Raw genomic sequence first — 27,127 nt, forward strand, 5'->3', positions numbered from 1 at the left:
TCTTAAATCTTCACAAAAACCAATATAATGTACTCTTATTCCCATTGTTCTATTTTGCAGATGAGGAACCTAAAGTCCAGAGGGGTTAAATAATCTGGCCAAGGTCATGCAGTTCATAAAGAGATCAGCCATTTCAAACCACAGTCAGTATGATTCCAAAAACTATATTCTATGTAACCATACTACCTTCCCTTCAGCAAGACCGAAACAGTCCAAAGGATCAGAAGAAAAGTCAGACCCTGAGATACTGAGATACTCAAAGTTCATAGTTTTCTAAAAAAAATAAAAATGCTTTTTCGAGGAAGAGGCAGTCGTGGGTGCAGCGGAGCTCTGCTGTGCCCGCTTCTGCTCCTGACTCACCGCTGTTCGCTCTCGACGAGGAACAAGTCGGTCAGGAAGCCGCCCTGCAGCCATGGCTTTTAAAGACACCGGAAAAACACCCGTGGAGCCGGAGGTGGCGATTCACCGAATAAGAATTACCCTAACCAGCCGCAACGTAAAGTCTTTAGAGAAGGTGTGTGCTGACTTGATCAGCGGCGCAAACGAAAAGAACCTCAAAGTGAAAGGACCAGTTCGGATGCCCACCAAGACTTTGAGAATCACTACAAGAAAAACTCCTTGTGGTGAAGGTTCTAAGACTTGGGACCGCTTCCAGATGAGAATCCACAAGCGACTCATTGACTTGCATAGTCCTTCTGAGATTGTTAAGCAGATTACTTCTATCACTATTGAGCCAGGAGTGGAGGTTGAAGTCACTATTGCAGATGCTTAAGTCAACTGTTTTAATAATTGATTATCAGTTGTTAAAAAAATAAATAAATAAATAAAATTATCATGTGATCCAGCTATCCCACTTTTGTGTATATGTGTATATACACCCACACACATACACACAAAAGAATTGAAAGCAGGATCTCAAAGAGATATTTGCACACCCAAGTTCACAGCAGCATTATTCACAATAGCCAACAGCTGAAGCAAACCAAGTAACTATCAACAGATAAAAGGATAAACAAAATGAGATATATACACAGAATGGAACACTATCCAGCCTTAAAAAGGAAGAAAATCTTGTCACATGCTATAATGTGGATGAACTTCGAAGACATTACGCTAAGTGAAATAAGTCAATCACAAAAAAAAGACAATACTGTATGACAATACTAATGATTCTTACATTCTTCTTCACTTGCAACCTGGCTTACAGTCCCAATAAGAAAGTATTTTGTATTTTTCTGAAGTAACAGTTGTTCTAAGTTTAGTTATTTCTGAGCTAGCTGAAAAATCCTGCCATTTTTGCTTAAATCACCATAGGATACAAGATATAAATAAACTGAAATCATATAACAGCAGCAATAATAGTACATGCAAATATCAATAATGTAAATAAAAAAATGAAATAGAATTCAACTAAACTAAAACAAGATAAGATTTAAACCAATTAGATAAAGATTAAAAATTGGGAAATACAAAATATTAGCAAAGATGAGCAAAAGCAGACATTCTGCAGATACAGCTGGTAGTAGCATAAATTGGTACAACCCTTGTGAAAAGCAACTTTGCAATATCCATGAAAAGTAATGATGCACATACTCTTTGACCCAGCAATTCTACTTTAACAAATTCACTCTAGACTAAATGGACAAAGATATACAAAGTTGTTAGTCACAGCAGTATGTAATAATCAAAAAAACTAGAAATAACCTACATGTCAATCAATAAAGGATTACTTAGATAAATTATGGTACAGGTATCTGTTCAAATCAGCAAAAAAGATTTTATTTTTTTTTTTTGTGGAGATAGGTGTCTCGCTATGTTGCCCAGGCTGATCTTGAACTCCTGAGCTCAAGGGATCCTCCCACCTCAGCTTCCCCAGTAGCTAGGATTACAGGCGCGTGCCACTGCCCAGCTAAGACAGATCTTAAAGTATGACATGGAACACTGTTCAGGATAAATGTTTAAGTAGTTTATAAAACACTATATATAGTATATAGATCCAAATTTTGTCAAAATAAATTTCCAGCAAATAGATGTCAATTCTGGGAGGCCAAGGCTGGAGGATTACTTGAGGTTGGGGAGTTTGAGACCAACCTGAGCAAGAGTGAGACCCCATTTCTACTAAAAATAGAAAAATTAGCAGGCCATGGTGGCTCACACCTGTAGTCCCAGCTACTCAGGAGGCTGAGACAGGAGGATTGCTTGAGCTCAAGAGTTTGAGGTTTCAGTGAGCTATGACAAGGCCACTGTGCTCCAGCCAGGGTGACAGAGCAAGACTTTGTCTCAAAAAAATAAAAAAAAGAAAAAGAAAAAGAAAGTTAACAGATGTCATGTGTCTAAACCAAGACAAAAGAAAGTTAATAGTGGTTTACCTCTGGGCAATCCAAAGGAAATTAAAGGAGGAAGGAAAAGAACCTTAACTTTTTATCCATATATATGTCCTTACTATCTGAATTGTTACCACAAGAATGTAATTTGTGATTTTTTAAATTACTATTCTATTTATCAGTGTTACTTAATATCTAAATTAACAAGTTATATTCTATCAGTTCAAAAAAATTAAATCATAAAAGACTCACTTCGACACAATAAATGTTAAAATATTTTCAAAAGAATAAATCTAGTACAGTGATGTATTTGTCAACAGATCATTCTGAAAAGAATAAATCTAACAAGCAGTTATTTCATAAGTCATTATAATAAATAGTCACAGAAAACTAAGTGAGTTGAAGAATATGCTTTTTAGTGTGGATCCTTTAATGAGCACCATTTTATAGTCTACTTTGTACCATGCCCTGGGCTAGGTGTTATGGGGAAGGGAGTGAAGAAGAATAGCCTCAGAGGAGATGCCTGAGGAGACAAAATACATATTAATGAGACAACTAGCAACAATATGGTAAAAAGTATTAGATGGCTTTTAAAATCTAATCAGACTCACCAAAAGGCAGCTCAAATCTTGCATCAAGCAAAATTTTATGAGGAGTTGGGTTTTTAGTTCCACAGATCTCATCATCTTTCATTAACATCTCTGCTTCCAATGTGGACCACTCCCCAGGCCCTTCCTATGAAACAAAGATCTAATATTAAACTTTAATCTTTCTTGGCTCCCCTATTTGTTCAAGAGCCAAGTGTTTTTCTCTGAAGTTCTTTGCTTGAAAGCTTCTGAGGACCACTCACATCCTGACAAGTCAAACATGCCACTGTCACCACCTGCCTCTGCTGCATGTAGCTTATGTTCTCCCTTTTCGGTGGGGAGAGCAGCTTTCACCATGTTCAGCTCTCTGCAGGTACAATGAGGACAGAATTTCCAGAGTACAAACTCTAAAACTAAGCACCTCTGTAGATCAATATTTAATCTGTGCAATTCCTAATGATTTTGTCACTTAATGATGTATGTCACTGCTTCTAATCAGTAAAGAGGTACTAAACATTGCTGATTAAATAGAATTGAACTGGGGCTGCAATGAAAATGAGCTGCCCATCTTCCTGAAGGAGTAGAGACTTAAAACTAAAAGAAATATAGAAAATAGAGGCAACACCTTCAACTTCCCCATGCCCAGAGAAAACTCATGGTCCACATTAAAGCCAAATAGAAATATAATAGATTTTGTCCAGGTGCAAAGTGAGTATCTATGGGGAAATGATGCTGAGTTATGGTCTAGTCTGATAAAATGAGGTGGGAGTTCAATACTGAAAATAATGTACAGAGACAGGGTGAATACTGACTGCTAGGCCTAATAGTTCCTTAAACTCTGTTAGGGTTACATGTGGAATAAGAGGACTGAAACAAGTTCCCTGGAGATTGGTCACTCAAAGAAACAAAGCAGAGAACAGGATCCAGCCAGTTGACTGAGGAAGTTTAATGGGACTCTTCCCAGGGATATACTTTAGAGGAGAATGCAGAAATCACAAGTACCCTAGGTAAACACACACACACATTCTACTCAATGAGGCTACCTACCTGATAAGGCTGAATAGGTGTTCTGGCACCTCTGAGTTCAGTCATAGGACATAGGGAAGACCAGACTTTAAAAAAATCCCTGAACCTCTGGCTGAAGTTAGGAATAGGCAGATGGCATGTCCTCTTATCAGAAAAGGGGTAGAATAGAATAATCTGAAGTGCATGTATGAATATTAGCTAGCACAGAGAGAAACAAGGGCTAGGAACCATACCTCCAAACAGGCAACGCACTGACTGACCTCATCTGACTGACGAATAGTCTTCAGTGCAATCCACACGGTTCCCACCATGGTGTCCCAGATCAATCCTTTGTTCCATACCTCCACACTCAGACCAAGGTCCAGGCGACTAATCTCACTAAAGGAAAGAAGAAAGCCCTTTCAGGAAAGCTAGATAATATGAAAGAAACAGCTACATCTGTTTTGTTAAACCTTGAATGCTCTCTCACTGGGACCATTCAGGGAAAATCAAAATGTCCCAGAATGCTGTAACCATTCTTTAGGTTCTTGGAAACCTATGTAAGGTATCCATAGAAAAATGCCTTTGCTACGGTTATATAAGTTCCAGAGACATGTTGTTCCACACAGTGCCTACAGGTAACAATAAGGTATTGTGCACTTAAGAATTTGTCAAGAGGGTAAATTTTACATTAAGTATTCTTATGACACACACACACAAAGACAAGGAGACCCAGGAAATTTTTGGAGGTAATATGTTTATTACTTTGATTACGGTGATTATAATACAAGTATATACGTATATCCAAATTGTATATGTTAATTATATGCAGTTTTTTGTATACCAATTATACCTCAATAGTGTTGGGAGGGAAAATGAGTGTATCTTCTATAAAAAACTTCTCATCTCACCTACATTTGCTCAGCAGGCCCCAGTAAGAGAAATCTGAGAGCTCTGTTTATGCCTCATCACCAGGGCCCTGGAGAAGTTTCTTTCCTCTGTTAATTAACTCAATCAAGAGTTTATGTGCACACGTGTATACAAGATTTTCAGCTATGCAAATTCACACCAATAAATGAAGATGCTCTTCTTGTCATTAAGAAATGAACAGGCCCGGGCACGGTGGCTCATGCCTGTAATCCTAGCACTCTGGGAGGCCGAGGCAAGAGGGTCGCTCGAGGTCAGGAGTTCGAGACCAGCCTGAGCAAGAGCAAGACCCTATCTCTACTAAAATTAGAAAGAAATTATCTGAACAACTAAAAATCTATATAGAAAAAATTAGGCAGGCATGGTGGCGCATGCCTGTAGTCCCAGCTACTCGAGAGGCTGAGGCAGAAGGATTGCTTGAGCCCAGGAGTCGGAGGTTGCTGTGAGCTGGGCTGACACCATGGTACTCTAGCCCGGGCAACAGAGCGAGACTCTGTCTCAAAAAACAAACAAACAAACAAAAAATGAACAATCTAGTACTGGAAATAATAAGATACAGAAATATTAAAGATGAATAATATAAGAAATACAAAAATGGATATTAGATACTGCCACATAATACCTCAGGGAGAAGGAAAAAGGAGAAAGGGAGACAGGAGACCAACAATGGAGTTGTCAGTGAAACTGGCAGGAGAATAAGGAATAGGAGGAGCAGAAAGGTAGAGAAAGTTAACTAATAAAACCCCTGTGTATAAGGGAGAGGGCGAAATTCACACGGCATCTCAATGTGGGAGACAGGGAAGAAAATTCACACATATCACAGCAGGGTGGAAAGGGGAAATACTGTGGGAAACAGGAAAATAAAAACGTAAGAATAATGCTAACTATGCTGATGAGAGGCTGCAGAAGATCACTGTGCTTCACATTCTGGGAACAGTTATAACTAGAAGTCAGAAGAGAGGAGGACTGCTAGGTTTATATACCACAACAAGTTATGTTATAACTAACATATGGGACGAGAGTTGTACAAACTATTCATAGCTGACTCTGAACACTAGTATGTAAAGAAGGAAACAGGTAGTCTCATTCTCATGTCACTGTAACTGAGAGAGGGAATAAATGAGGCTTATATAATCTTAAGAGAGAGGCAATCAGTGAGAAGTGCGACAACATTGGCCTTTCTTTTCGAAGCCCCAGTTCTCCCTTAGCTTCCACAACACCCTTATCTCCTGGCCCTTCTACTTCTGTGTTCATTCTTTCTTAGTTCTTCTTTGTCCCTTCATTAAGTGCTGGTGTTCTCCAGGTTCTACCCCAGTCCTTTTCTTACCATGTACACTCACTCTCTAAGCTTTCTCACCTATGCCTATTGCTTCAACTAACCAAATTATTCTCCAAACCAGAATCCTTCATTGAGTGCCAGGTTCAGGTTTCTAACTATGTTCTGTACCTCTCTTCCTATCTGCCATTGTAAGAATCTCAAATATTAAGCTTGTCCATAACTGATCTTATATTTATCCCTATCCTAATGAGTGGCATACCACTCACCCACTCATTCATGCAAATCTTTTGTTTCTACTTCCTTTAACATCTTCCACTTATCGTTTTCTGGCTTTCTCTTCTGCTGTTGTCTTTGCCAATCTTAGCCTTTAACTATTACAATAAAGCTTCTTAAGTGGTAGTATAAGAAGAAATGTATTAAAAGGCTGGAGGATTGAAAAGTTTCCCCATAAAAATAATAATCATCCCCATGTCTTCTTGAGCCACACTGTAAAGCTTGCAAAGCCATTTCAGTTCAGTTTAAAATTTCACAGCCATTTCAGTACATTTTCTCATCAGACCCCTTCACATCTACTTCGTAATCCCAAAAATATAAGCATAACCTTGTAAGAAAGGTAGACCTTTACTGATAAGGAAACTGGCACTCAGAGAAGGTAAGTGATTTGTCCAGTCCTTCAATATGATATTTTATACTTTTTTCCCTTTTTCTACAGCAGGAACAAAAAAAAAATTCCTGAAAGTTGAGGGTGGAAGGGAGGGAAATATCAAGTTTTTACAGCCAGAGTTTAAAAATCATAATATACTAATTTTGTGTTATATATAAGAAATTGTGGTTGGGCACAGTGGTCCACGCCAGTAATCCCAGCACTTTGGGTAGCTGAGGCAGGAGGATTACTTGAACTCAGGAGTTTGAGACTAGCCTGGGCAATATGCTGAGACCCTGTCTTTAAAAAAGAAATTCTACTAGTGTTTACTCATTTTAATTAATGGAACATGGACATTTTATCCCATAAAGCAAAATGATTATAAGCACAGAAATCTTCATCTTCTATAGCAACAAGCTGAATGGGAAAGAAAAATGAAAGAAAAAAAAAAAAAAGAAATCTTTATCTTCTAAAGCAGATGACTTAGGTACATAACAAACAGTCTCTCACATGCATTCAAGAAGCTTTCTGAGAATCAAAGAAAAATGAACTTATGTTTAACATCATGCTAAGTATGTTATACTATATCCTAATTCTGATCACTGAGAAAATCTGACTATGTAGTATTTTCACCCATCCAAATTAATTGGGAGTTTACTTGCATTCATCATTCATCTGTAAGAATAGATTATGAATTCATGAGAGAAAACTGGAGATGTACTTTACCTACCCCACATCTCACTTGTTCCTATAACTCTGTTTTCAAAAACAATATTTAACAGTGCTAGCACATTTTATAAATCTTAGAAATAAAGTTTTCTAATTGTTTCATCTAATGCAATTACCTTAGAAAAATTATGGAATATGTAGGCACACTGCTGCTGCTGCCACAAAATACTTACAACATGAAATCTTGTTCCCAGGAAGGTTGATCACCACGAACTGCTACAGTCGTGCTCTTCACATTCTGTACTTTCAGGGTCACGTAAGTGTTAAATTTATCTTTGAAAAAATGCAAAATGAAGATGTAATACTTAGTGCTCAGATTGTTACCCAATCTCATAAAACCCTTGGAATTAAGTAATATCCAAGCTAAAGTATTATTAATACAAGTATAAGAAAAAATGAAGCTATATATTAAACATAGCTTCATTCAAGAAAGACATAGCAGAGTTGCAAAATTATAAAACTACACATTATCTTCAGGAGCATAATCTAACACAGCATTTTTCAAATTTTGTGTGTTTTTCAATTTTAAGAAATCTATTTTATACATGACCCAGTAGATACACACAAACAAAAGCTTCAAATACAAGATGTGATACATTGATATTTCCTATTCAGATTTATTTAACCTATTAAAAGGTTAATCATAACCTACTAAATTGATTTTATAGCCCACCTACAGTATAAAAAAACCTAATCTAATTGACCTGGTAGGAAAGATAAGATACATAAATGTAATAAAATGTACAATGAGATAAGTACCACAAGGGAAAAATAAAAAGTGGTAAAGAACTGCAGAGTTCTTGACAGGGACAAGAATTGAGGAAAATTCCTTAGAAAGGAAATGGATTTCAAGCTTGATCTATTATTCAGTTTGGCCTAAATCACAAGTTACATATAAAGGAATATTATCACAGAGTTGAGAAGAAGGAATTCTCTAACCTGAGAGTATAAGTTGAGTACTAAACAAAGGTGGTGGCCTGGAACCCAAGGCTCAGGAGTCTGACCTAATGCTTAATACAGCACATTTGGCAATCACCCTACTAAATTCACATCAGCCATGATTAGGGACACTGAATTGAGGGTTTGTTTTTCTATGTAAGAAATTAGTCATAATTTTACAAAATGAAAAAATGGCAAACTATCATTTTGACTCATCAAATTGGCAAATATTACCTAAAATGATTACCTAATGTTAGAGAAGATGTGAGAAAATGGGCCCTATCACACACTTCCACCAGAAGGTAAATCTTTCTTTTAAATATCATTAAAAATTGTGTCATTTTATACCTATCAACACAAACAATTTATTATGCTAAAGATACATGATAAAAAGCACACACGAGGAGAATCCCCATCCATACCCAGTAGTGGGGTGACAGACCACTGAGCTGTGTTTATATCATATGACCTTGTACTTCACCCTCCATGTCTGATCGTAGACAGCTGACCAGATGAAGGGTATACACAATCCAAGAGCAGCCAATCCATGGGCTGGCCAAAAACTGAGATAAATCTGATTCTCTCTCAAATGATTTTAAATAGGGAGGAAAAAAGAAATATTGACAATTGGTGGTTAGTGCTGAAGCTGGAAGGAAGGACATATAAATTCCATTGGAGCAGCTATTATGGGTCTTGTGCAAGATGGGTAAGCAAAGAAAGCCAGCTGGGAGAGACAGGAGAACAGAGCAGATTCTCAGAAAAAAGAGAAGCCCTAACTCAGAGCCAGTAGAGAGAGAGCAGCATGTTCAGAAACTACTTTAGTTCCTATTGCACCCAAGGTACAGTCTTTCAGGTTTACCTCAGTCCCCAAGCATGTTCATATGTTTTTCCAGTAAATTCCAGCCCTCTTCCCTTTTTCCCCAATTATAACTAGAATAAGTCTTCCTAATGTGACATTCACAATTAAGGGAATATGTATTAAAATAAGGAGATATTTTTCATCTTCAGATGGACAAAGATTTAAAAGTTTCATAATCTCATGTTGATAAGGATTTGGGAAAATAAATGCTCATACACTTTTGGTCTCAGTATAATCTATCAAAAACTTTCAGAAGAGTAATTTGGTTACAGTTACCAAATTTTTAAAAAATACATACCTTTGACCCAGGAATTCTACTTCTGGACTCTAGCATATAGATAACATTTGCAAAAGTGGGCAATGATAAATGCATAAGAACATTTACTGCTTATAATAGCAAAAACTTGAAACAACCTAAATATTCATTAATCAGGGATCTACGGTACAAGTCTACAAGAAAATTCTGTACAGCACCTTAAAAGAAAGAACCAGATACATACATACACATACACACACACGCACACAGACTTTCATGATGTGTTGTTGGGGGGAAAAAGCAGGTAGCACAAAGATACACGTCAAATGATCCATTTGTATATATGTGCATATACACAGAAAAAGCCTGAAAAGATAGATAAAAAGCTCTAAATATGTAGTTACTTTTGAGAAGTAGACATGGATTGGCCAGGAGGTAAGGAGACTAACTTTTCACTAGATAGATAGATACAGATATACATACTTCTCTAATGTTTTACAACAGCATTGATTTCAATTAATAATTTCATGAATTAATTTTGTGAATTAAATTACTGAATTTGATCAACAGATTAAATGAAATTAATGATTTTTTAAAGATTGCTTTTAAATCACAGCAAGCATAGGGAAGGGGAAAGGACATAAGAGTAGAAGGCTGGCCTTACCTGGTGAACCCTGGAATTTGGCTCTTTTAACTGCAAGAGAAAAAAAGAGGATAATATGAAGATTTTTTGCAAATTCATTTTACTAAATCAACATTTCTTGAGCACCTAGTATGTGCCACCATTAGAGTTAGGATTAGATTAAATCTAATTCTTGAGAAAAGAAGCTGGAACTTCTGGTCAAAACTTGAAAGGCAGAGAGTGCGAAGAACCCTTAAAAGTCATCCAATCTAATCTCACATCCAATGTAGAAATCTCTGTTCCAGCCTCCTGACAAGCAGGTAAAGAGATTCAAGTTACTTCTGTGGCAGGCAACCAGTTTCATGTGAGATATCTTTCTAAGGTTTAAATTACAAATGTTCCTTATTTAAACCCATCACAGAAACTCCCTCCATTCTGCTGATGCCAAAAGAAGAGCGTAACAGGCCAGATCTAGACAATAGCTTTTATAACAAGAGTGAAAAGTAACTTCTTTCTGAGAATAAGCATGTATTAAGAGAAACTCCTGTCCAAGTGATCACAAAGAGCTGTTTCCAAAAGGACAGTAGAGAGCTACACAATAAAGAATCCTACACTGGGACTGCATGTGTCAGCTTCTAAGACCATACATGCGGGAAACTGCTAAATTCCAGAAACTACCAAGTATTTATCAATGAACATCAGGGCTAAATACCATGGAAGAAAAAAAGATAAAAGGAAAAGCCAACACACAACACCTGGAAAAGACACTTAAGGTTATAGATCTGCCACTCTCCTTGTCCTGCATTACAACTGAAAGCTTCACCTTGGATCACAACCAAGCCCTACTTAAATTTCCAAGAAATAGGTCCTTCAGTACCTTTCACAAGGTCCTCTCCACTTTCAGGCAGCACTTATTGCTAAAATTTATTTCTTCTTATTAAATCAAAGTATATGTCCCACTGGACTGCCCTTTGTAGTCTCATGTCAGTTCAAATCCTCTTCCCAATTAGTATGCTTTTTCATAAATGTGTAGAAAGTACACATCTCTTAGAATGGCTGGGCTAAGGCTATCTTAAAAAGATTAAGCTTTGCAATTACTGACCAATAAGCATAAATTTGCCATTATACAAGTCAACAATACAATGAAAACAATAGTTCTTTCCTACAAAAAAAAAAACTTGCAATCTACTGAGACAGTGTATCTCAAACTTGAGCATGCATTAGAATCATGTAGAGGCTGTTAAAGCACAGATTGCTGGGCTCTGCCACCATGGTTTCTGGAGTCAGCAGAATGCAGCGGGAGCCTGAAAAATCTGTATTTCTAACAAGTTCCTGAGTGATACTACTGCCATTTGGTGGCTAGAGACCAAAGATGCTACTTAACGTTCTGCAGCGCAGAGGACAGTTTCTCAGAGCAGAGAATTATCTGACCCAAAACATGAATAGTGTCAAGGTTGAGAAACCTTAATCTAAGGCCACGAAACCAAGAGGTCTAAGAATGAGGCAATGAATAAAGGATAAAGTAATTAGGAAAAGTCTTCATGGAGAAGTATACTTCGAGATGAGCCTTGAAGACTCAGAATCTAGGTAAGTAAGAAAGGTAAACAGAAGCCATTCCTGATAAGGAAGTGAATAAAGGAAGGAGGAAGCTGAAGTACTGTGCGTTTGTGGTGCTTCAAGGAGATCAGTGTGGTGGGAAGGAAATGGAATTTGAAGCATAAAAGACCAGAGACATGATTCTTAAGGAATCTCAACATCAAGTAAAGAAATACACTAGAAGACTCTTCACAAATTAGGACCCAAGAAAACTAAATATCCACGATAGTAAAAGGACTTGAAATGTGGGCCAAGAAGGAGACCTAAACATGGGCTAAAGATGGCACTGAGGTGGACCTCTCTCATATTTTAAGGAAGGTTGTGAGGGAAGGCAGGCTTCAACCCTGAGAATCAGGATAAAGCAGAAGTCTTAGAGCCAGAGCTAGTACTTAGTGACAAGTTCCCCTTTGGCCCTTACATTACCACAGATAAAAGTTCTGAGTAGGTGATTTAAGGCTAGATTCTTACTTAAAGCCCTGTTCATAATGAGCCTTTACAATAAAAAACGAACTATCACATGAAAAACACTTAGGGTAAGAAAAACAAAGTCAATATGAAGAAAAACAAGTTAATGGCCAGGCAGAGTGTCTCATGCCTACAATCATAATACTTTGGGAGGCTGAGGAGGGAGGATTGGTTGAGGCCAGGAGTTTGAGACCAGCCTAGGCAACATAGCAAGACCTGTCTCTACAAAAAGTTTTAAAAATAAAAAAATAAGAGAAAAAACAAGTTAAATTTACGAACATAAATTTAAAATACGTACACTTGGATTCCCCATTAAGATAAAGCAAATAGGCCGGGTGCGGTGGCTCACGCCTGTAATCCTAGCACTCTGGGAGGCTGAGGCGGGTGGATCGCTCGAGGTCAGGGTTCGAGACCAGCCTGAGCAAGAGCGAGACCCCCATCTCTACTAAAAATAGAAAGAAATTATATGGACAGCTAAAAATATATATAGAAAAAATTAGCTGGGCATGATGGCACATGCCTGTAATCCTAACTACTCGGGAGGCTGAGGCAGTAGGATCGCTTAAGCCCAGGAGTTTGAGGTTGCTGTGAGCTAGGCTGATGCCACGGCACTCACTCCAGCCCGGGCAACAGAGTGAGACTCTGTCTCAAAAAAAAAAAAAAAAAAAAGATAAAGCAAATAAAAACATCCATTAAAAAAAACAACAACAACAAAAAGAAACAAAAGCAAACAAAACACATAAAATTGAAAGAATCAATAAGAAATTCAGGAAATTTAAAAATACGGTAATTGAAAATTAAAAAATCATTATAGAAACGGGAGTTAACTTGCTATGATTAGTAAGTGTGGTCACATGTATCCAGTAATCCATCCTTAAACCCATTAAAACTACAACTTTTTTTTTTTTTTTTTTTAAGAACAGGAGCAAGCAAGCAGAAGAAGGGAAAATGGCAACAAAATTTTGAAAGCTGAAAACCAGAAAGACTACTAATAACTGATACAATAGACTCAGGAAAGTTAAATCTCAAGAGGGCAAGGGGAAGGCTAAAAAACAATAATCTGATTTACTTACACAAGTGACATAGGAACAGTCTGTACCAAATATCTAGGAAACTTATGAAGTAGAAAGACAAGAACAAAAGAAAGGAAAGAAGGAAGGAAAGGAGGAGGAAGAGTAACAATTTTTTTGATATAGTAATTTTAATCAGACAAAACAAAAGAAAAAGAGACCAAGATAGACAATATATAATAAAAGAAATGATCTAGGAAATATAATAAATTTGTATAACATAGCTTCAAATACATAAAGCAACAACTGACAGAATTAGGTGAAATTCACAAGTCAATAATCATAGATTTTTAACACACATTTAGTAGCAGGCCAAAATAGTCAGAATATAGATGACTTGAATAACTCAACAAATGAATGTTTGGTTTAACAAACAGGTAAAATTCTATAATCAAAGATAAGAGTAGACATTCTTTTCTAGCTCACAAGAACCACGTGGGACCCTGACTAACTCAAAGAACTAATAAATTTTAAAGTACCAACTTTAGACAAACCATATTCTCAGAACATAATTTTTAGTAAACTAGAAATCAACAATAAAAACCTAGCTAATAGTCTGTCCTCTGATAACAGCAAAGTGAACTAGTCAATATACAAAAAAGCAATTACATTTCTATATACTAGTTTCAAACAATTAAAAAACAAAATTTAAAAATCAAATGATGGATATAAGAAAATGGCTGACTAGAAGGGAGCACTCGCCTCCTCCCATAAAAAGGACCAAAACAGAAAGTAGATAACCACACATCTCACAGAGTTTCTAAACAGAGCACACTAAAATTCAGCAGAGAAATGACAGGGAAGCTTTGAGGCAAGGAAGGTGAGGAAAGTGAAGCAACCTGCCTGACCAGGATCAACTAACAACCAAGAAAAACTTCTCATCGCGGGGAGCAAGTAAGCAAGAGATCCCCATGGCTCCATATTCCCACAGCAGACTCCTGCAATCCTAACCACTAGAGAGTCCCTTGGCCCTTGTGGGAATTGAAAGTAGTATAGCAAGCTGCCTAGAGTCCACGTGACAGCATTGTTCCAAAGAGGGAGTTTGCCCTAGGTCCTACACACACACACGCCCCAGACCCAAGCAATTGCAGTATGGCACCATTTTGAGATCCCAGACCCCATAAGACATCTGCCATGGGGTCCAACAGCCCCTGCATCTCCACATTCCTCAAGGTCCATGGATATCCCGCATGTTCACCCAGAGGGTTGCGACATTACAACCCCAGCTGACCCAGCTGTGCATCCTGGTCCCCAGCACTCTAGGTCACACAGTGTCCTATACCTTGGGGAATGGGCAGTGTAGAACACCAGGGAGGCTGCCCCCAGGTCAAAGGAAGCTGAAGCATGCATTGGCCCACCAATGGTACCACCAGCACCCAATCATGCAGCTTGGAGGCCCAAGAATGGCCCTGTGCAGACTTGCCACTGCCAGCACCCACCTATACTACCCAGGGACCCAAAGACCAAAACTCCTGACAGCCACCACCAGCACCACAACTGATGGACCAGGCCGTCTGGCATTCCTGTCCTCAGCCAAGTCTCGTCACAGCCTCCACTAACAAGGAACCACACCCTAAGCCACTGAGAAACTCAGGTACCACTGAGCCTGATTACAGCCAAAGAAATCATAAGTCAAATACACAAACACTCAGAATAAAAGCCAAAGTACCCTACCCAGCCAACATTATAGATCCATCTATAAAGAAAAGCCTTTCCTTACACAAGCCAATCTTGGAAAAGTAATTGTTACAACAGAGGCATTGATATCAACATAAGGACACAAGAAACATGAAAAAGCAAGGAAACACAAGCCCTCTGATGAACACAATAATTCTCCAGTAACTGATCCCCCCCAAAAGCAATCAACTAAATGCCTGAAAAAATTCAAAATGATAATATTAAAGAAACTCGGTTAGTTACAAAAGAACACAATAAATACAAAAACAAAAATATTTAATTCATGACCTGAATGAGAAATTCAACAAAGACAGAAGTCAAAAGAAACAAACAGAAATCCTACAACTGAAGAATTCAGTGAATGGAAACAAAAATACAGTTGAGAGCTTCGGCAATAGACTACATCAGACAGAATAAAAAATTTGAAGACTGGAGTTCTGAAATACTTATCAGACAAAAAATATTTTTTTAAAGCCTAAGTGACATATGGGACATCATAAAGTCACCAAAACTCCAATTTGGGGAGTTCAGCAAAAAGAGATTAGAAGGCACAGAAAACCTATTTAATGGAATGCATCGAGTCACATACAAGGGACTTCCGTAAAACTAACGCACATTTCGCAACAGAAACCCTACAGGCCAAGAGGGAATGAGATTATATTTAACATGCCCAAAGACAAAAATCTTGCCTGCCAAGAATACTATAACTAGCAAATACTATAACTAGCAAAAAATGAAGAAATAAAGGTCTTCCACAGACAAACACACACTGAGGAAATTCACCACCAGTAAACCAACTCTACAAGAAATGCACAGGAGAGTCATACATCTGGAAGCAAAAGGACAATATATACCATCATGAAGACACACGAAAGTATAAAATGCATGGGTAGAGTGGATATACAAATAAGAAAAAGAAGTCAAACCTTATTACTACAAAAACCCACCAATCATAAAGGTAAACAATAAAAGAGGAAGAAAGAAGGAAATAAAGGATATTAAAAAAATCAATTAACAAAATGAGAGCAGTCAGTCTCACCTATCAAGAACCTTGAGTCCAGGTGCAGTGCCTCACGCCTGATATCCTAGCACTCTGGGAAGCTGAGGCAGGAGGAGATAGCTTGAGCTTATGAGTTTGAGACCAGCCTGAGGAAGAGTGAGACTACATCTCTACTAAAATTAGAAAAAATCAGCCGGGTGTGGTGGCACGTGCCTGCAGTCTCAGCTACTTGGGAGGATGAGGCAGAAGGATTGCTTGAGCCCAGGAGTTTGAGGTTGCTGTGAGCTAGGCTGACACCATGGCACTCTAGCCTGGGCAACAAGTTAAGACTCTGTCTCAAAAAAATAAAATTAAATAAAATAAAGAACCTTGAACATAAATGGTTTATATTCTCCAAATAAAAGATACAGACTAGCTGAATGGATCCAAAAAAAAAAAAAAAAGACCTAACTATATGCTGGCTACAAGAAACTCACATCACCTATAGAGATGCACATAGACTGAAAGTGAAAGACTGGGGAAAATAATTCCATACAAATAGAAACCAAAAGCATGCGGAAATAGCTATACTTATATCACTCAAAACAGACTAAGTCAAAAAACATATAAAGAGATACAGAAGGCCCCTATATATATATTCATCAAGATAGTTAAAAAAATGGTTTTTTTTGAGACAAGAGTCTTGCTCTGTTGCCTGGGCTAGAGTGCCATGGTGTCAGCCTAGCTCACAGCAACCTCAAATTCCTGGGCTTAAGCAATCCTTCTGCCTCAGCCTCCCGAGTAGCTGGGACTACAGGCATGTGCCACCATGCCCGGCTAATTTTTTTTTCTATATATATTTTTAGCTGCCCAAATCATTTCTTTCTATGTTTAGTAGAGATGGGGTCTCATTCTTGCTCAGGCTGGTCTTGAACTCCTGACCTTGAGCGATCCTCCCACCTCGGCCTCCCAGAGTGCTAGGATTACAGGCGTGAGCCACTGCGCCTGGCCAAGATAGTAAAAATTTTAAATATATATGTACTCAATACCAGAGCATGCAGATATATAAAGCAAATATTATTAGAGCTAAAGAGAGAAAATCTCAATATAATATTAGTTGGGGTCTTCAACACTTCACTTTCAGCATTGGCCAAAACATTCAGACAGAAACATCAGACTTAATCTACATTGTAGAACAAGATGGACTTAACATTTAAAGACTATTTCATCCAACACTAAGGAATATATATTCTTGTCAATAGCATATGGAACATTCTTCAACACAGACCATATGTTAGGCCATAAAATAAGCCACAACAAATTTTTAAAAATTGAAATCATATCAAGTATCTTCTCAGACCACAATTGAATAAAATTGAAAATCAGTAATAGGGCTGGGCACAGTGGCTCATGCACTTTGGGAGGCCACAGCAAGAGCAGCACTTGAGCCCAGGAGTTCAAGACCAGCCTGAGCAACACAGCAAGTATCCATCCCTACAAAAAAATTTAAAAATAGCTGGACATGGTGGCACGCACTTGTAGTCCCAGCTATTTGGGAGGCTGAGGCAGGAGGACTGCTTGAGCGCAGGAGTTTGAGGTTGCAGTGAGCTATGATCATGCCACTACACTCCAGCCTGAGTGACAGAGCAAGACCTCGTCTCTAAAACTATAAAAAATAAAAATAAAGCAAGTGGTTATTACTTTCAGAATTTGAAAAACATTGAGTACATAATAAAGAAAACACTATATTGCTCAACCACTATCAATTATTTCCTCAAGATTGTTAAAAGACACCAGATTGAACAAAAAACTGTCTAATTAAGAAGCTAATTTAAAAGCAGTATTTTCAGAGTCAAAGCTGGGAGGTGCTCCAGCACACAATCTCTATTCTTCCACATTACCATAATGTGTAAAAAAACAGGAAGAAGAAAAGTTGTGTAGGAAAGAAATAGTTATTACTAAACACTCATGCTCTTAATAAGTCTCCAGCCGATATGAAAACCCTGGAAGTCAAGACCAAAGAAAGAACATCCAGGCAGAACATTTTTCTCTAGGCTCCTTAAAAGTAAAGGCAGAAATAAGAGAATATACAAGAATTATATCTAACCCTCGAAAAAACTGCAACTTCAGTTCCTGAGTCTCTCTGACCTTGCTGTAGAACCAAAGCTACAACTGGCACCCTTGAGATTATAAGAAATAATCTCACTCACACTGACTCTGCAACCAGTGACCTGGTTCCCAGACACAAGGAATGACTAACCTGCCTTATTCTAGCCTGTTCTACTCATGAAACAACTTCAAAAGCCTTGTGGCACTAGTTTCCTTGTTTATAACCCTCCTACTTCAGAATATAGCATTAGAAACGTGTATGGCCTCTCAAATACAGTAACCACTATTTCTTTATTTAAAAGTTAGCACTTTAAAGACAAGAATCATATATAATCCCACTGCCCTGTTTTCAACCTGGCAGTATGTATATGTGTGTGTTAGCATAGCTACAATTATTAATTTGCATATTGTTATATTATACTTTAACATTTGCCAAATATTGGGACATAAAAATGCACTAACTATGACATCTACCATCCAACTGACCACAAGGGTTGACTCAGCTATTCTGACTGGGTAGCAAGATGTTCTAAAAGAGGGGGAAGAAAAAGGACCACTCTTTCAGAGCTGAACACTCAGTCTGAGAAGAAAATTATATAGTGAAAAAATCAATCTCCTCTCAAGGGTATAGCAAATATTTTCCCATGTTTATTCATAGTCTTTACAACTATAGTCTTTAATGGTTCCATAAAAATCCCATTATGCAGCTATTCAGGAGGCTGAGGTGAGAGGATTGCTTTAAGATCAGGAGTTTGAGACCAGTCTGGGCAACATAGTAAGATCGTGTCTCTTATAAAAATAAAAATTAGCTGGGCTTGGTGGTACACGCCAGTAGTCCAGATACTGGAGAGGCTGAAGTGGGAGGAATGCTTAAGTCCAGGACTTTCAGGTTGCAGTGAACTATGACCATGCCACTGTACTCTAGCCTGGGCGACAGACTGAGACACCATCTCTTTAAAAAAAAAATCGTAAGTGCTATGAAAGTACTATCATATATATTAAATCATCCTCCCTTATATCACATATTTAGGCCTTTTTAAAAGTATGTCTTAAGCTAATCATTTTTATGAAGGAAAATAAAATTTGGTCCCTAAGATGATTTACCTTTGCTAAAAATGAAGAGTGTTCTTTGTAGAAGTCAATTGTTAAATAAAATTTATAAGAGGTCATTGGTTTGGACTGAGCTCCTGTGCTAGGCCCAAAAGACCAAACAAAAATGGCATTACTCATGCTAAAGTTCCACACCACCGAGCTGAAACTAAGTTGTTTATATGACCTTCCAAGAAATAACAAAAGAGAGAGAGGTAATAGCCAAATTCCCAAATCCAGGCCAGTTTTAGCCAGTATGATAAGGAAGTCCCCTCTGCTTTACCCTTTACAAGGAAAGTAACTTTGAAATGACCATTCTCCTTTTTGTTCTCTGTCTCTGCTTTCCTCAGCCCTTTTCTGTCTATAAAGCCAAACTCCTCTGCTCAGCTCATCAGAATACTCATTCTATTTTATAGAATGAAGTCCTGCCTGATTCTGTTATTGCAAATACAAGCCAATTAAGGCTAGGCACAGTGGCTCACGCCTGTAATCCCAGCACTTTGGGAGGCTGAGGTGGAAGGATCGCTTGAGCCCAGGAGTTTGAGGTGGCAGTGAGCTAAGGTGATGCCATGTATTCTAGCTAGGGCAACAGTGAGTCTCTGCCTCAAAAATAATAATAATAATAATAATACTTGTTTTCACAGCTTCTAAATTTAAAAAAGGAGGGGAGGTCACAGAAACAAAAGATGAAAGGCAAAACAAAAGACTAAAATAATAAGGAAGCCTGTCTAGAGGAAGATAAAATTAAAAGGAAGTGCAGTGAGATAAGAATATTAACTTAAACATGAGAAATTATAAAAATGCATCAGAAGCAGTAATAGAGGAGTCAACTTTGATGAAAACTGAATTTATGATTTAAAGGAAAAATTTAAGAAACTCCCTAAGAAAAAAATAAAGAGATCAATATAATTTTTTTTTTTTTTTTTTTTTTTTTTTTTTTTTTTTTTGAGACAGAGTCTCACTTTGTTGCCCGGGCTAGAGTGAGTGCCGTGGCATCAGCCTAGCTCACAGCAACCTCAGACTCCTGGGCTTAAGCGATCCTACTGCCTCAGCCTCCCGAGTAGCTGGGACTACAGGCATGAGCCACCATGCCCGGCTAATTTTTTTTTTTTGTATATATATTTTTAGTTGGCCAGATAATTTCTTTCTATTTTTAGTAGAGACGGGGTCTCACTCTTGCTCAGGCTGGTCTCGAACTCCTGACCTCGAGCGATCCACCCGCCTCGGCCTCCCAGAGCTAGGATTACAGGCGTGAGCCACCGCGCCCGGCCATCAATATAATTTTAAAAGGGGAGGAGAAGAGAGATATAAAGAGAGTAGCAGAGCTCTAACACATAGATGATTGGAGTTCCTGAAGATGACACAGGAACAAATGGAATAGAATAATCAAATATAAAAGAAAGTTTTCTTCAGACAAAGACCCAAATCTGCAACTTTAAAGGGCTCGAAGGATACTGGATAAGAGTAATGAAAAAAAGAAGGAGTCAGTACATAAAAATATTCTAGTGAAAAGCACCATCTATCTACATTCATCTAATGACATAAGATTGCAACCCGGGAATTCTATACCCAGCCAATTGCCATTCACACATGAAAAAAAAGAGTCTGTTATGCTCTAGGTACCTTGCTAAAATAAATACCATATTGTTAGCCTTGAGTTAAGGAAAGCCCAGTGCAATCCTTCATGTATGTAAGTACCAACATCTATAGCATGACCACATCATCCTGCCCCCCTTTAATTAAATCGAGGACGATCATTAGACCCAAGGGTAGTTGATCAGCAGCTCAACAAATGTTCTGAAAGACAAGCTATGCCAAAAGGGACTGAAGCAGTGCAAATCGATCAGCAAATTACTAAGGGAGAGCAATGTGAATCACATGGGCAAGTCTAAGACGTAGGAGTGTGGGCAAATGAAGAAAAAAAAATTCAAAGAGAAAAGCAGAACACTTATAATTGGTTCTGCCCCATGTTGACAAACTCCCGAAGCTAAACAAGATAGCCTGTTTATTAGAACAGCATTTCATCTTGAACAACCTTTTAGTTTCCAAACTAAGTTTTCTGTACTTTCTCTTAGGGCCTGATTCCTGCTATTCTAGGAGACCTAGTTGTGTGGCTTTGCTGGCTTTCACGGCTGCATGTTTGAGAGTTACCGTTATATCTGCATGTATACTCAGAGGTGAGGAAAAGTAGTGCATTGGAGGAACCACTGGTAGTTCAATTGTTTTTGGAACTTAAAGAGTGGGGACAGGAAATGGCAAGAGTTGAGGAGAAACCCAGGCCAGCTATGAAGGGCTCTGGAAACAGTCTTAAGTAATTTAAGGATCAAGGCTTTATCCTGAGGGATTTTAAGCAGGGCAAGGACATGATCAGATTTATATTTCAGAAAAGTGATTCCAGCTGCAGTGTAGAGAATAAACTGGAGGGAGGCAACCAGACAAGTAAGACAACTAGTACAGAATTCCTGGTGAGAGAAGATGATAGCGTATACCTAGGTAGTGAGGACCAGAAGGGAGATGAAGTGAAGGAAAGGTGATGATATTGACAGAGAAGCCAAAGACTGGGAGAGCTGGGCAACCACTGTGATTTATGGCTGGCATCTCCCTACAGAACTGGAGATGCGCTGAACGCTGGTCACCCTATACCCTCAGATAAGGTATAGCATAAAGCAAGCAAGCAGGAAAGAGATAAAAAGGAGAGGGCTGCAAATATATTGTTTCTCCTCTAATACCTTGTTCACCCTAGCAAGGACCAACAAGTCCCCTTAAAGAAACCTCTAATGGGAAAGAGGTGGGACTGCTGCTTGTCCTAACAAAACTTACAGTACTTCCTGATGGACTCTTTAAACTATATGCATGCATAACTTTGATAAAAATGTAAAAGGAAAAAAGGCAAAATTTGGTAGGAAAGAACAAAGTAGAAAAAAGAGATTACACAGAAAGACATTTAGCTTAGTAGTTAGTTGTGGTTGACCTAAAGTCTGACTTCAAAGGTTGGAATCCAAGCTACTCCATTTACTAGCTATATAATGTTGGGCAAGTTAATTACTTAATCTGTCTGGGACGCATGTCTCATTTCCTTTAAAATACATATAACAGGTATGTGAGGATTAAATAAGTCAATAAATGTAAAGCACTTAGAACACATTCTGGCATAGAGCAGGCAGTCAATAAATGTTAGCTATTATTATGATTATTAATAGTATTATCAAAAAATGGCAAAAAGGCAGACTATTTGAAAAAGAAAATACATTAATAAATAACACTTGTTCTGAATAAGGACATTCATAATGAACTTCATTTCCAAATGTTCAAAATATTCTTCACTGTTTACAACACCGTGATACATGAGTATCATATCTCCTACTAAACTCCTGACTTTTTTCCAAACAAATACCATCAGTTAAAAATACTGTCTCCCTGCTCTGAATTCCCACAGCAGTTTATATGTACTTCTTGCTTTCTATCTCTTCCTAACAATTATTTATATCAAAGTCTTAACTGCTATAATGGGCAAAAGCTCTTTAAGGATAAGATTTATTTTGTATTCATCAAATTACTTCTCCAAAATTCCCTGAGTACAATCTTGGTAAGGGGTCCCTGAGACAATTCCTTTTTTGGAACTTATAACACTCCCCCAAATACCATACATATCTCTTTGCAACAAGACTGACTTTCTTTGGGAACCAGACTAAATTTCCTCACACAGTTAAAAAAAAAAAAATCTATGTACCTCATGTAAAATTGGTTGATACAACCTAATTATAATGAAACAGTTTTGAGTTTAGATGCCAATGCTGCAATTAAAATATAAATTTGTGATTGGCTTTTTACTTCCATGCTTTTTAAGGAGAAGTGGATTATCTGTCCCCAGTCCTGGAATGTCTGGACATATTCAAGAGTCAGGGCCACATCTAGCTGGCCCCATAAAACACAAGGATCAATAACTGGGCTCTCGTTGGGCACAGTGGCTCCTGTCTGTAGTCCCAGCTACTCAGGAGGCTGAGGCAGGAGGATTGCTTCAGTCCAGGAGTTCTAAACCAGCCTGGGTGACACAGGGAGACCCTGCCTCTTAAAAAAAAAAAAAATAGCCATTTTTCTGGAATGGCTTGAGACAATCAAACTGGTAGTTGAAGAACTCAGGTTCTTTGGGGACCAAAGGCTGTCAGAAGAATTCTACTTTCATTAATGAAGGTATATAACAAAAAATATATAATCTTCAGCTTTCATATTGGGCCAAGGAATCATCCTTTTCTTCCCCACTGGATCTTAGGAGGCAGCATTAAACCTTGCTTATATTTTAGCCATATTTTGTAAGTGTTCTGTGCTCTCTGTACAAAGGCCTGCTCATTTAGAGGAACTGAAACATTAGTTTTTATTGAGATTGGCCAAAATATATAATATGTGTCAAGTATACTAGGCAATAGTGGAATTTAAATTTTAGAATAGTCTCTTAGGCCGGTCACAGAAGCTCATGCCTATAATCTTAGCACTCTGGGAGATTGCTTGAGGTCAGGAGTTCGAGACCAGCCTGAGAAAGAGCAAGACCTCCACCTCTACAAAAAATAGAAAAATTAGGCCAGGCGTGGTGGCTCACGCCTGTAATCCTAGCACTCTGGGAGGCCGAGGTGGGTGGATCACTCGAGGTCAGGAGTTCGAGACCAGCCTGAGCGAGACCCCGTCTCTACTAAAAATATAAAGAAATTATCTGGACAACTAAAATATATATAGAAAAAATTAGCTGGGCATGGTGGCGCATGCCTGTCATCCCAGCCACTCGGGAGGCTGAGGCAGTAGGATCGCTTAAGCTCAGGAGTTTGAGGTTGCTGTGAGCTAGGCTGACGCCACGGCACTCACTCTAGCCCAGGCAACAGAGCGAGACTCTGTCTCAAAAAATAAATAAATAAATAAATAAAGTAGAAAAATTAGCTGGGCACTGTGGCATGTGCCTGTAGTCCCAGCTTCTTGGGAGGCTGAGGCAGGAGGATCGCTTTAGCCCAGGAGTGTGAGGTTGCAGTGAGCTATGATGATGCCGCTGTACTCTATCCCAGGCAATAGAGCAAGACCCTATCTCCAAAATAAATAAATAAAATGGGTTTCTTAAAGTCTGTGAAAAAACAGATGTAGAAGTAGAAAGTTACAATATAAATGCTGCAAGAAAGATAAATATAAGACATTGCTTTGAATATCAATACAATTATAGTGATGATAGTGAGGACTGTGAGAAAAGTAACTAAACTAACATTTTTGAAAACACACTGCCACTTAATCTCTTAAATGCTCACTTAATCTCTATAGAAATTTACATAAGCAGTATTTCCATGTTACAGATAAGACTGAGTCTTAGGTTTAAACAATTTGCTCAAGGTTACAGAGCCAATAAGCAATATGGTTGGGACTCAAACTCAGGCAGTCTGACTTCAAGGCCTATCTATAGTTTTTTTTTTAATTGCTACATAATAGATGTAAATATTTTTGAGGTACATGTGATATTTCAATACATTCATATAATGTATAATGATCAAATCAGGATAATTGGGATATCTATCACCACATTTATCTTTATGCTGGGAACATTTGAATTCTTTTAGCTATTTCAAAATATACAATAGATTATTGTTAACTATGGTCACCCTACTGAACTATCAAACACTAGGTCTTATTCCTTTTAACTGTATTTTTGTACCCATTAATCTTCCTCCCTGCCCCTCTGCCCTCTACACTCTTAATCACTATGGTGGATTGCCATTCCCCTGGCTGGCCTGGGTAGTATGTATGTAAGTATCCTTGTTAGCTTCCTCCATTTTGAGTGGAGAAGGCTCAAAGAATTTAGAAAACTCTTCATTTCTTCCCTCAGACCTAGAGACAGGCTCATTAGGTGGCTCCATTATGTATCCTAGAAGGCCTTTCTAGGATTAGATGAAAGGGTTGGAAAGACAGACGAACCTTCAGGTGAATTTTTTTTTTTTTTTGAGACAGGGTCTTGCAATGTTGCCTCCTGAGTAACTGGAATTACAGGCATGCACCACCACGCCCAACTAAATGCCTTAATTGGATCTAGGTTCTTAAAAAGTATTTGTTCCTCTCTTTTGAAGCGTTTCCACCTGCTGCTAATGACATTTTTCCAGATAGATTTTTTTCTGTGTGTGGTGTTCTGTTTTGGGGTGGGGAAGGGAGGAAATAGAAATACTTTATAAAAGAATCCCTCAGTATCACAATATCAGCTCTCCTAATTCAGGAATGGAACAAACTTGAAAAACGAGAAAGATAAATTGGGAAGCCACCGGAAGATCAGGGTAGACAGGTGACATGATTTGATTTGCATTTCTTAGAAGATAGCTCTGACTACTGTTTGCAAGATGCACTTTAGGGGAGCACAAATGGAAGAAAGAAGATACACGGGAATGCTGTTGAAGTGGCCCAGTTAAAGGGATGATGGTGGCTTGCACTAATGTAGTAGAGGTAGAGATGGTGAAAAAGATCCAGGAAAATAAAACATGTGAAGGAATACAGTTTAGTTTCTGGCACCAAGGCAGAGCAGAAGAACATGAGCAGTCTCTGATACATGTTTTCACATATTAGATTCATTTCTTTAATAATTATTGTGTGCTGTCAGACACTGTGCCACACAGCAGAGAGAAAGAGACAAAGAGACTCTCTTGGCCCTTAAGGGCCTCAAAGTCTAGTAAAGGAATGACTGCACCAGACAACGTTACTGTTAATGTCCAGATTGCTTGACATTAGCTATCAGAGTTGAAGAACAACTCTTTTAGCACCACAAAACACTCTCCTCTTTCAAGATCAACCCAACAATTTAACTGGCATCAGGGACGATGAAGAGTTAACTAAGGTAGTTTTCAACAGCCAAAGTAATCAAAGCCAAAGGACCTGACATCCTTCAACGCAGTCCTCACTCGTCCTATCTTAACCTCAACTTCCCAAACTATGAGATCCTTGGCTCCTTTCATTTCTTAATTTCATGGATTCATTTCATCACTGTAATTTGACAATCGGTGCTGCTTCTTTCAGTCTGAATAGACAAACTGAAGGAATTATAAATTATGAGACCTGGAAGTGACAATTTTCTCTTCTCTGTATTCTTTCAATATGGCACTGATAATGCCTTGTACTTAGAAAGTCTCTTTGGTCCTGGGGATATAAGCAGTGTGGGTAGCTTCTTAGGCATGGATCTGCTTTGAGGTATAAAGGTAAAAGATAAAAAGCGAGTGCTAAAATTTCCTCAGCTCCCTACTTTGCTCACTGGAGAAGGAAAGCGGATAAAGGATAAGGACAAAAGCCCTGGCTTAGAATAAAGAGTGTATATTAACCTGAATAATCCACTGGGTGTGTCTCTCGTGGATCCTCAAGCACTGTGAAAGGTTTCTAGAGGGAGAGCACAGAAATGTCTAAGGAATACAAAAAGGAAAAGAGTAAGGTGGGAAGAACTCAGGAGACTATACTTACAATAGAGGAACTAACAAGCTCAAGACCTAAAAACCAGCTAGAGAGACACTAGTGATTGAAAAAGAAAAAAAAAAAAAGGAATGGTTGTGTTGCTAAAGGTGCTTAATAAATGTTTCCATGGAGGCTACACAGAAAAAAACCTTAAAATCAAAAAAAAGAATCTGACAAAATGTAACCAGTTCCATAAGCAAGAAAATGTCTTTTCACAGTTTTTTATAGTTCTCTTATGTTCAAGTTTCCAGGCCAGTAAGATTTGCTGACCAGAACTTTGTAACTTTGTGTTGCATGGATACATTCCGTTTTGAGTTTCTTTCCCAGAAAGGATGGAACCTCCTTGCCAAGGAGGCTCTACAAGATAACTACAGAGCCTTATACCACCTATTTGTCCAGAGAAGACAAGATAAGCAACACCCCACCGCAGACTGTGTGCAAGGACCTGCTGAGCAGCCTACTCTCTGCATCCCGTCTGCACACAAGGAGGAAAGAATGACCAGTATTAACCCTTAGCTCA

General features: G+C 38.3%; 2 protein-coding genes across 9 annotated transcripts in view; one reads left to right on the plus strand and one right to left on the minus strand.

The window, feature by feature from the left end:
* UNC13B (unc-13 homolog B) overlaps positions 1–27,127 on the minus strand; it is a 191,700-nt gene that overhangs the window by 140,148 nt on the left and 24,425 nt on the right. For all 8 annotated transcript variants that reach the window (XM_045562896.1, XM_045562889.1, XM_045562894.1 and 5 more), the window contains exons 2-5: positions 10,213–10,242; positions 7,668–7,767; positions 4,198–4,315; positions 2,936–3,059 (exon numbers count right to left, since the gene is read on the minus strand). In XM_045562896.1, coding sequence (XP_045418852.1) covers positions 2,936–3,059; positions 4,198–4,315; positions 7,668–7,767; positions 10,213–10,242 — 372 coding nt within the window. The remainder of the gene's footprint in view (positions 1–2,935; positions 3,060–4,197; positions 4,316–7,667; positions 7,768–10,212; positions 10,243–27,127) is intronic.
* On the plus strand, positions 286–831 carry LOC123646174 (40S ribosomal protein S20-like). Its single transcript, XM_045562898.1, has one exon. The coding sequence runs from the start codon at positions 413–415 to the stop codon at positions 770–772; it is 360 nt and encodes a 119-aa protein (XP_045418854.1). The 5' UTR covers positions 286–412; the 3' UTR covers positions 773–831.

The sequence above is a fragment of the Lemur catta genome, chromosome 10 (genome assembly GCF_020740605.2).
Source record: "Lemur catta isolate mLemCat1 chromosome 10, mLemCat1.pri, whole genome shotgun sequence".
Taxonomy (NCBI): Eukaryota; Metazoa; Chordata; class Mammalia; order Primates; family Lemuridae; genus Lemur; species Lemur catta.

What these genes read in the sequence shown, in the direction of transcription:
- LOC123646174 (XM_045562898.1), top strand. Translation starts at nt 413, where the DNA reads ATGGCTTTTAAAGACACCGGAAAAACACCCGTGGAGCCGGAGGTGGCG.